General features: G+C 39.8%; 2 protein-coding genes across 3 annotated transcripts in view; both read left to right on the top strand.

Moving 5' to 3' along the window:
• Positions 1 to 4,900: 4,900 nt before the first annotated feature.
• On the top strand, positions 4,901 to 11,040 carry LOC100556011 (uncharacterized). The gene is made up of 5 exons (XM_008117220.3): positions 4,901 to 5,066; positions 6,450 to 6,587; positions 9,323 to 9,463; positions 9,993 to 10,223; positions 10,344 to 11,040. Exons 1-5 carry the CDS (start codon positions 4,901 to 4,903, stop codon positions 10,355 to 10,357), a joined length of 690 nt encoding a protein of 229 aa, XP_008115427.1. The 3' UTR covers positions 10,358 to 11,040.
• The window catches only part of shisa7 (shisa family member 7), a 100,946-nt gene continuing 100,231 nt past the window's right edge, over positions 10,344 to 11,058 (top strand). Inside the window, exon 1 of one of the 2 annotated variants that reach the window (XM_016996072.2) lies at positions 10,344 to 10,405. The gene's annotated coding sequence lies outside the window, so the exon portion shown is untranslated. Of the gene's footprint in view, positions 10,422 to 11,058 lie in introns of both variants that reach the window. The other variant, XM_062984001.1, reaches the window with a different exon arrangement.

The following is an 11,058-nucleotide window of genomic DNA, read 5'->3' as shown; positions in this document are numbered from 1 at the left end:
TTGCAATCACACTTTCAGATGCATAGCTATCCAAGGCTACTGGATTTATTTTGACACCAGAGGCAGAAATCCCCAATAACCAATTTCCCTTGGAGTATGAAAACAACAATAATACTAATAATAAAGGAAATAACTACATATGACCTATGCTTTCATGGTACCCAAAATTGCTTGTCTGAGGCAGTCGCCTTCTTTCTATGAAAAAAGGATGTGCAAAAATAATTCTGGCCTCTGTTCTCATTCTAGTTTCTTTAGCCTCTATTAGCATGGAAGCACAATCATATAACAGGTAAGTAACTGTACCCCAGATATAGTTACATAGTAACTCCTATTAAGCATATTCTTCAATAGTCCCAGCCCCCTTCTACACTGCCGTATAAAATCTATGACCTGGATTATATACAGTATAGACTCATATAATCCAGTTCAAAGCAGACAATCTGGGATCAGATCCTGGGATTTAGGGCAGTGTAGGAGGGGCTCCAGTTTGGCTGGTAAAGACCAAATTAATCCTCTGTTGTCCCACTTTTTCACTGGCTTTTAACATGTTCTAGTTTCTCCCTTCTCTTCCTGTTGTCTCACATTGTCCACAGGTTATTTCAATTGCTGAAAACGGAGTTCAAAGTGCAAAAGTAATTTGCACTCAGCTTAGCAGGAAGATGAAGAGGGGTGGAATCTTACTTTCTCAGTAGATTTAAGCAAAAACAAACTGCTGTAGCCTCTCCTGGCTTGTGTGTTCTGTCACACTAATAACTTTCCCTTCTGCCTTTTGAGTTAATTCGATGCAAACTACTGCATTTGGAATTAACTTTGTAACAGATGAAGTAGTCTAAGGACAAAAGGGGAATGCAGGAAGAAGAGAGAAAAAATTGCAAATTTAAAAAGCTGGTAAGAAAATGGGACATTGGAATTGTTGGAGGGTGAGCTACTCCTTGGTAAGTATGTATAGCATTGTGGCCTCGAAAGCATACTGTTGGGTGGGGATCTGGCTATCAAAATGGTATTGGAAGTCCTAATACAGCCAGAGATAGTAAGAGTTGTAGTTCAACATAAATCTGAAAGGGTAAAATTTGCCTCTTCCTTTTACTTAACAGAATATCTCACTGACTTCATTGAGATTTTCGAGTAGTTTGCATTGTTTTGTGAAAGCCAAAAAAGCATACAAAGATACAGCATAATTGCTTTGAGTGCACTGTTCTACGAAGTGGAGAACCTATGGCTAAGGGTTTCAATTCTTATCAGTATTAGCCAGCATGCCGTTGGTGTTCTTTAGTTGAAGACTAAAAAATTTAATAAGCACTTAGGTTTCCTATTCCCGCCTTATATAATATTCTTACAACGTCTTTAAACTTCATTTAACTGACTACCTTACATACTAGAATATTTTAAAGCATTTCATTCAATTCCAAAATTAAAACATTTGATACAATTTTCTATTCCCCCCCCCCCACTCCATCTCCAGTCTATTAATAGAAAAATTATGGAGGAGAAAGTCCTAAAATGGGGGAATGGTGAAACCAGCCCCACCTGGATTCCTCATTTTCTAAACCACACTGAGTATAATGAAATTTACTCCCAGGTGTGGGAACAGGATTACAACTTCCATTATAGTCTTATGATGGAGAGTGGGAGTAAGCTAGTTTTGGTGTATGTAGCTGTCAGGCGATGTCTAGGACAAAGTGACATATAATAGTCAATCTCATGTTTTTTAAAATGTAGAAAATTCGGCAGTTTCTTGTTTCTCCAGTTTCAAATAATATTCAAAAATTTGTATGAGAGCAATACCTTTTGTTAAACCTACCAAAATGTGGTTTTTTTTTACATAACCATATTCATTTCCTTAGCCACTTTGAGTCTCCTTGTGGACAGAAAAAGTGGGGTATAAACAAATATGATAATAATTGTCTAAAAGGGTTGTAAAAGATAGAGAGCAGAGAAAGTTGAAATTGAAGTTACGGTATCTCTGCCTCTGCCTTGAATTGAAATGCAAAAGGACTGGTGTATATGTGTGTCCTTAAATCACCTGCTGACCTATAGCAGCCTCATGAATTTCACAGGTTTTCTTAGGCAAGGAATACTCGAGAGGTGGTTTTGCCTCTGAAATACAATCTACAGCACCTGATATTCATTGCCAATCGCCCATTCATGAGATAGAAAGGGGAAATTGTGAGATTAAAATCATCATTTCTACCTTAGTCTTGAATTGAATAGAATCATAGAATTGGAAGAGACCTCATGGGCCATCCAGTCCAACCTGCCAAGAAGCAGGAAAATCGCATTCAAAGCAGCCCTAACAGATGGCCATCCAGCCTCTGTTTAAAAGCCTCCAAAGAAGGAGCCTCCACCATACTCTGGAGCAGAGAGTTCCCCTGCTGAACAGCTCTCACTGTTAGGAAATTCTTCCTAATGTTCAAGTGGAATCTCCTTTCCTGTAGTTTGAAGCCATTGTTCTGCATCCTAGTCTCCAGGGCAGCCAAAAACAAGCTTGCTCCCTCCTCTCTATGACTTCCCCTTACATCTTTATACATGGCACTCATCATGTCTCCACTCAGCCTTTTCCTTTGCAGGCTAAACATGGCCAGCTCTTTAAACCGCTCCTCATAGGGCTTATTCTCCAGACCCTTGATCATTTTAGTTGCCCTCCTCTGGACACATTCCAGCTTGTCAACATCTTCCCTGAAAGATAGGAAGACTTCTGTGTGAGTCCTTGCCTTCACATTATATGCTGATCCCATGGATTTCAGAGTTTTTTAAGGCAAGGAATACTCAGAAATGTTTTTTGCCAGTTCATTCTTCTTAAACAGGGTGCCAAACTCATTTTCATAGAGGGCCACATCAGCCTTATAGTTGCCTTCAAAGGGCTGTTGAATCTATGGATGAAGAATCTGTGGATACAGAGGACCAACTCTATTTTTTCTTTATATAGTGGTCGGTGCCCTTTAGGTTTTACCAAATTTTGATTCCCAGATATTATTGAGCAACAACTCCCATCACATTTGATTATTCTGCCCTGTGAACTGGGGATAATGGGAATTGCAACCCAACAGTGCTTGTGGCTCTGAGTTGGGGAAAGGTTAATGGACATTTTAAAACAGGCATGGGCAAACTTTGGCCCTCCGGATGTTTTGGACTTCAACTTCCACAATTCCTAACAGCCGACAGGCTGTTAGGAATTGTGGGAGTTGAAGTCCAAAACACCCGGAGGGCCGAAGTTTGCTCAAGCCTGCTTTAAAGTCAAGCATCATATCCACAACCTTGGTGTCTAAATTCTAATCCCGCTGTCCTGACTGAACAGAACAAATTGCAGCTTCCCAAATGTTTGGGAAACCACGCAAACAAAGAAAGGTTGCATGAGTTTGCTTTTGCCTGAGTCTAGCAAATGTGAAATGCTCCCTCTCCTCTCCCTTCTGAAAACTATTTCCAGCAATTGGAGTACGTTGTAGGCAAAGGGGGAGGAGAGAGAAACTGGAACATTTTAAAAGCAGCTGACAAAGAGGGACAGCAGAGGATTAATTGGGAATTTCCCCCACCAAATTGGAACAGCTGGAGGATATATAGTCAGAAGATGTGAGGTTCCAGCTGAAACGGAAAAATAAAAATTTAAATAAATCAGACTGTCTGCTAGACTGAGCCTCATTGAAGTTGTAAAGCTTTGGCCACATTTTCGTGCTTTTTCAATTTTCATACGAGACGTATTCAATCAAATATGAACGATCAGCATTTTCTTTCTGTGCAACATGGATGGCTACCCTTCGTTTTTTTGTTGTGTTTTTTTTGTAAGCCTCCTAAGTGACGCCCTTACAATTCTTGCTATAATATGAGGAAATGAGATTCAGATGTGGGATAAACGGCACCATCAGCTGAAATGTCTTTTTTTCTGCCATAATAATTAACCTATGCTGCTTTATATTAGGGTCTTATTGTGTCATACCCTGCCTTGAGCTGTGAGCAACATAACAAATACAGTAGAGTCTCACTTATCCAAGCTAAATGGGCCGGCAGAAGCTTGGATAAGCGAATGTCTTGGATAATAAGGAGGGATTAAGGAAAAGCCTATTAAACATCAAATTAAGTTATGATTTTACAAATTAAGCACCAAAACATCATGTTATACAACATATTTGACAGAAAAAGTAGTTCAATACGCAGTAATGTTATGTTGTAATTACTGTACAGTAGAGTCTCACTTACCCAACATTCACTCATCCAACATTCTGGATTATCCAACACATTTTTCTAGTCAATGTTTTCAATACATCGTGATATTTTGGTGCTAAATTTGTAAATACAGTAATTACTACATAGCATTAATGCTTATTGAACTACTTTTTCTGTCAAATTTGTTGTATAACATGATGTGTTGGTGCTTAATTTGTAAAATCATAATCTAACTTGTTTAATAGGCTTTTCCTTAATCCCTCCTTAATATCCAACATACTTGCTTATCCAACATTCTGCCGGCCCGTTTAAGTTGGATAAGTGAGACTCTACTGTATTTACAAATTTAGCACCAAAATATCACGATATATTGAAAACATTGACGACAAAAATGGCTTGGATTATCCAGAGGCTTGGATAAGTGAGACTCTACTGTACATTATTATTATTATTGACATTGGGGAAAGTCCAAAAGAGAAGGCCCTTTTCACAGGCTCCGCCTATTTTATTTACTCACCTTTCTTTGGTGGAGATTGAAGTAGTCTTCACAGCTTTCTTAAGCTTTTTTGGTGAGGCCTCCAGCTTGAAATGAATGTCTTGTCTTTGTTTGGAACAAAGTGTAGGCCTCACATAAGTCAGAGGAGACTCTGGGAGGTCTTTTTCCCTCAGTTGTGTAGGCCGGCCTGCTAAAAGTACTTCTGTTTTCCATAGTGGAGACTAGAGGCCCAAGTTAAAGATCGCCATGCAGAACCAACCCCTGGAAGTTGTTGTGGTTTCCAGTCAAGAAGGGCTTCCTCAGAAAAGCCCAGCACCATCCTCGGACGAAGGCCTACATCTTTACAAGAGACTACGGAGCGATTCACCATTTTCCTCCAAGGAGTGGGAAGAATATCCATCGCCAAACAGGAGTAGGTGCTCCTTTTCTAACCATGGGGAAACAGGTTGCTGTTGAGGTTTTGTGTGTATGTGTGCATATATAACATATACATACCATATATATTTATACACACACACATATGTACATATACAGTAGAGTCTCGCTTATCCAACATAAACGGGCTGGATAAGCAAAAATGTTGGATAATAAGGAGGAATTAAGGAAAAACCTATTAAATGTCAAATTACATCATGATTTTACAAATTAAGCACCTAAACATCAAGTTTTACAACAAATCGACAGAAAAAGCAGTTCAATATGCTGGTGAAGGGGCAAGGATGTAAAAGATGTAAAAATACTCCTCTTAATCCAAAGTCAAAAGCAGGAGGCCCCTTTTCTGTGAAGAGGGCGAGGAAAAACACCACAAAAGTTGGATCTTCAAACTGCAAAAGAACTATTTATTGCGTGGCCATAGCAATGTGACAAATACATGCATACATGCAATCAAAGGATTTGTCCGAATTTCCAAAATGGTTGCGAGGGTTTTATCACCTCCACAGGAATTAGCAAGCATATCCTTATTGGCTTACAAAGATCATTTACCCCATTTGTCTAATGTTGTCTACGTCACAAGCATCTTAACCATCATGCAATCCCATTGGTTTTCTATGCTGTAACAACATGTAATTCTTTAGACAATGGTGTTTTCATGTTATTGACCCTGACTTGTTGCAAGTATATGCTCAAAATCGTATGGGAACCGGTTCTGACTTGATGTATTGTTATTATTTGAAAGTAACTTCTTTTCTCTGGGACAACTCTTTTCCCAAACATCAGCATTTTCTCTCAAGTGCAGGCCTTCCTCAAACATAGGCCTTTTGCAACTTAGGTCAATCAAAACATATGGGACTTATAGTCATTACAAGTATCTTTGAAAATTCTTTTTTAAACCCACGTCTCCCTCACTGGAACATTATGTAGTAATTACTGTATTTACGAATTTAGCACCAAAACATTGCAAAGTATTGAATGCATTGACTACTAAAAGGCAAACTGCGTTGGATAATACAGAACGTTGGATAAGTGAAGTTTGGATAAGCGACTCTACTGTATACGCACACACACACACACCTATATATACATATATAGCCGAGTCTCACTTATCCAACATAAACAGGCCGGCAGAGCATTTCTTGGCAGTGTCATCTAAAAAGAGAGTTGGGAAGGAAGAATGGGGAAAAGAGAGCTTTAAGGTGCTCAGCTGTGTGTCCTTTCTCCTCAGTATTACCTTCAACTGAGCAGGACGGAACCACACAATTTGTACACAATTTTTGATTTTGGTGTGTCTGGGCTACTCTTGAGCTCCAGAGGAAGAAGGAGTTAAGTTATTCAAACATGGTTTGATTGTTTACAGCTCGTTTGGTTGTGTCGGTGACTTCTGCCGAGGAGTCAGCTCATCATTTGCTGGAAACAGAACGGATACAACCAGAGACAGAAACCTTAAAGCTAAGACCTCAGGAAGATCCATCTCCACAGTTTGTTCCATCTTTGAGTGAGTTTTATCTGCGTTATCTATTTTAAGGTTCACTTCGGTGGGGTCAATGTACACTTCGGGGCATAACCTTTTACTATGTTGGTTTTTCCTGCTGCAGAAAGCTAGAGTTTATCAACAGTACAATATTCCTATATATGAATAATACCTCGGGGAGATAGGGTGGATATAAATAAAATTGTATTTATTGATTATTATATATGATTATGAGACAAGATTATTCTGTACTGTAGCCTTTCTCCTCTCTGGGTGGGGAGCATTTCTTTTACAAAAGGAGGTCATTAACATATTATTTGTCGTTTGTTAAAGAATGGAAGAGAGCAAAGTCACACAAATCAAAGGCAAAGACACTGTGGACATGCTGTAATTGCAAATTGCATGCCTCGTGTAATAAACAAGGTCTTTTGACATATTTCTAGAAGAATTATTACCATTTTCTAAAAGTATTCTGTCCTGTTGATTATTTTAATTTTGTGAATTAAAGAAAGTACTTTAACAATATGTTTGAGTGGTCCAAAATGGGTCCAAAAGGATCTTTTATGGGTTTTTGATTGTCTCCCAGAGGGAAGTGGCCTGAGACTCACTCTTCAGTCCTTTTTTCAAGTTATGGGCAGTGCTTGGTTTGGTTTTTAAAATTGTCTTCTAGGTGGTTTACACAGCTGCCAGGAGACAGAGAACTTTGTCTTTTTAATTTCAGCACCCCATAGTTTCGAGTTGGGAAATTTATCACACCAAACATTAGTCTTATGTGGATCATTATCCTATCTTTCAATTACTAGTTTTTAGAAATTACATTACATGTCTAGAAGTGCAGCTGGGGTCATAATTTTTTCTTACTGTTAAACCTTTTTGTTGGCAGATTAATGGAGGGGGTCTGAGAGTGTGACAGTGTTAATCTGTGGCCACAATTTTATGATTTAAGCCAGCCAGGGTCACCAAAAGCAAGTTGCAGAACCCAGTGGGAGCTGAATCAATTTGCCGGGTTTCAGTGCCTGGTCAAGCATGGGACATAATGGCAGCATTGGCTTTTGTTCTAAATCCATTTAGTGCCTATCCCTGTATGAGTTTTTGCTGCTTGATTTGGATGATAGTTATTTAGATTGCTTAAAGGCCAAGGCACTGATCTGTCAAGCTTTTAATGGACCTCCACCATTCTGAGGTGTCACAAGCAGTTAGTGTTCAACTTGTTATCCAATATATTGCTAGAGTACATACATTTGGTGAAAGGAGTAAAATGGGACGTTGTGCATTTGTTTGGCTTTACAACAAGGCTGGGCAACGGTGGAAGGCTAGATGGTTACATTGCCCCACCTTGAGGATCCTGGAGGGCTGCATCATCCAAATGCCCTCTAGGGAACATGGGATTATTTTGGCCATGTTTACAGTCTCCCCCTGCACCAAAATTAAGCCTAGGGTGGACATTTTTATCAGACAAGAAAGTGAGTGGGAGTCCATGTTTATAAAAAATACCTTTTTCTCAACCTAAATGGGAGCTAAAACTGTGGAAAAGTGCCCTCATTCTCTTAAAGCTCAATTGGGAACATTAGGGAGATTTTTTTTAAACACCAAGGAGTTGGGGGTGGAGTCACAAGAATGGCCTTGATTGTATACCACTTGCAGGCCATACCTTGTTCATCCCTACTTTACACTGTTAGCGGGGTGATGTGTTATTGCTATGCAGCATTCCAAGGTAGAACTCTCTAGGGATGAATTTTATAGAGGCAATCGCATTGAGTTGGAAAATACATCAAGGGCCATGCAGTTCAACTTCCTGCCATGTAGGAAAATACAATAAGAGCATCTGACTGATGGCCATCCAGCCTCTGCTTCAAAAGCTCCAGAGAAGGAGACTTCACCACACTCTGAGACAATATATTCCATTGCTGGACAGCTCTTACCATTAGGAAGTTCTTCCTAATGTTTAGCTGGAATATTTTTCCTGCTATTTGAATCTTCCTAATGTTTAGAACATATTATTTTATAATGTGTTCTTTGCCTCTTTTGTCCAGAACTAGTTCAGTGTAGAAGGACTAAGAGAAGGCAATATGATATCAAGGGTTCAGAACAGTTGAAGGTAATAAACCTCTCTGGTAGTCACTTTGAGGTACTTTTATGGTGCTGGTGGAAATTCTTGATGATCTTAAGTCTGTGGGTAAGATAAGGGCGACTTTGAGAGACACTTTGTTTCATCTATGCATAGCTCTGAGAAGGGGAAAAATCCTTTCATGCAGATTTAACGCCAGGATGAGGAAAATGTGTCTGTTTTGCCTCTTATGGCTGTTTTTGTAGTTGTAGTTTCTCCAGATTCCTCCAGGCACTTTTTTTATCTGCAAAAGGGAACAGTGAGCTGTTGTACTGAATACCTGCACAGTACTGGTAGTACTAGAAGCTATCTGTTTGAAAGTACTCAGCATGGTGAGGTCAATTTAGACAAGAACTGGGTAAGATAAGTTCTAGACCTGTTCTCAGAACTTCTCAATTAGCACAGTAATGGGCTAAACTGGGTGTGGGATTCTTTGGGTTCTAGTCTGAAAAGTACCTCTCCAAGGCATAATGTAGAACAAATGAATACCGTCTGCTTGTTTTGGGGAGTGGAGGATATTACAATAATTTAGAGCATTTTCAGAGATATAATTGATCATTCTTTTCTGGGTTGCTTTAACCAACAGCAGGGCGAGTTTCTTTATAAAACATGTGGTCTCATTTGCTGATTTTCATCGCTGTTGATTCTTTAGCCCAGTCCCAGTCCACAATCCTGTGCAAGAAGAAAGCTGGCCAGAGACAATGCAAGGCTTCTTATAATCCTGATGACTTTACTTCCGATGAGCTGGATCCATTGTATGAGTGGCCAAAGAAATCTTCTTCAGTTGATAAACGTAGGAAGGATCTGTCTGTCTGTCTGTTGTATTTATCCTACTTCCCTCTAAATATGGACCCAAAGGGATCTTAGGCACTAAGCTGTACTCATTATATACTTTTTGGGAAATAGTTTGGATTTGGTTACTGAGATCATGAAAAGGCTGAGATGCAGTATGTTGTACTTTTCTTTGCTGGGGGATCCTAGTTTATGTGAAAATGGGTGGGGAACCTTTATTGTAGGAAGCTGTGGGCTTCAGTGCTTGTTGGCTGTGCTGAACCATGAGTCTCACTGGTTGACCTTGGACCAGCCTCAATTCTCTCTCTTTCAGCCTCACATCCTAAAGGGAGGTTTTGAAAATAAAGTAAGTAAGAGGAGGAGATCCATTTATGACACTTAGAGCTCAGTAAAGGAAGGGTGGGAAACAAGTGCAACTGAGTAGTTGAAAATTTAACTATGATGTTTGGCATGAACACAGAATAAGGATTAGCCAGGTCATTTCCAATCAACCTTTTCTTTGTTTCTGATCACCCTTTATTGCTTTCCAGGTGATTTGGATGTGATTTCTCTCTTAAGAAGTATTTTGGTTCTGTTTCCTTTGGGTTTGCGCTTGGAAAAACTGGAGATGATGCTGTGGAAGGAGCATGAGGTCAAGCTGTGCAAGATCAGCATGGAATATGGCTACAGAGACAGCCTCAGGTTCTTACAGGCCATGCCTTGGATCAGGACTAAGCTCTCGAGTAAGGGAACTTCTCGGTGGCTTGTGCAGTGGGACCCAGGTGAGTGTGGCTTTCCCATTTTGTCTGTCTTGCCTCTCGAGATTGATCCATGATCTCATCTAGCTAGGCATCCTACCTTGTGATCTAAACATCTCTATTATATTCCTTCCTCTTTTACAGCTACTTCCTGTTGACTCTGGCAGACGTAGGAAGGAAGGAACAGAGGCACTCAAGGAACCCAGGTTTTGTTTCACTATTGTAAGGTTCCTGAAGGTTGTGAAAATAGTTAGTTCCAGCCTTGCAGGGGTCAGTCGGCTTTGCACTTAGTTGGCTTAGTCTAGACAAGCCCTTCCAAAACAAGATCACTTTGGGGATGTGCTGGGTAGGCTGTTCTGATTCATTCAAACTTGGATGTGATGCTGCAGAAAATGGTTGCCTTTAGGAATCCAGCCTCTAGAGGGCACAACATCCATATTTTTGTATGCTTGTTCCCCCCACTTTCCAATGCACAAAGGATTTATTTGGTATGTTAATAAGCCTGGTGTTAATAGCTAATGCAGGAGAGTATTTAAAAAGAGCTTTACATATGGATTTTCAGCACTGGAGCATGCTAACCATTTATTTGATGAGAGTGAAGGAATTGTAGAAACCTACATAATTCTAGCATTTCCTTTTAAAAATATTTAACTGCTGCTTTGTAAATGTGTCTTGGGGCCTATGGATTTTCTTCAGAGCTCTTTGGTCACCACTAGAAGGATAATGGCACCTCATCACTGACATTGTCATTGCCACTAGCCAATTCACAGGCACCTGTGTGAGAACTGTATAATTCTGGTCTGAACTGTGTACACTCCTTATAATACATACAGTAACTGGTGGTGTCTCATTTCCCTCA

This window comes from Anolis carolinensis, chromosome 6, assembly GCF_035594765.1.
Source record: "Anolis carolinensis isolate JA03-04 chromosome 6, rAnoCar3.1.pri, whole genome shotgun sequence".
Classification (NCBI taxonomy): Eukaryota; Metazoa; Chordata; class Lepidosauria; order Squamata; family Dactyloidae; genus Anolis; species Anolis carolinensis.
Note: the sequence above shows the minus strand (reverse complement) of the source record. Positions and strands in the feature narration are given on the sequence as shown.

What these genes read in the sequence shown, in the direction of transcription:
- LOC100556011 (XM_008117220.3), top strand. Translation starts at nt 4,901, where the DNA reads ATGCAGAACCAACCCCTGGAAGTTGTTGTGGTTTCCAGTCAAGAAGGG. An exon ending in ATATCCATCGCCAAACAGGA is followed by an intron (nt 5,067 to 6,449) that starts GTAGGTGCTCCT and finishes GATTGTTTACAG; the next exon opens with CTCGTTTGGTTGTGTCGGTG. An exon ending in ACAGTTTGTTCCATCTTTGA is followed by an intron (nt 6,588 to 9,322) that starts GTGAGTTTTATC and finishes TTGATTCTTTAG; the next exon opens with CCCAGTCCCAGTCCACAATC.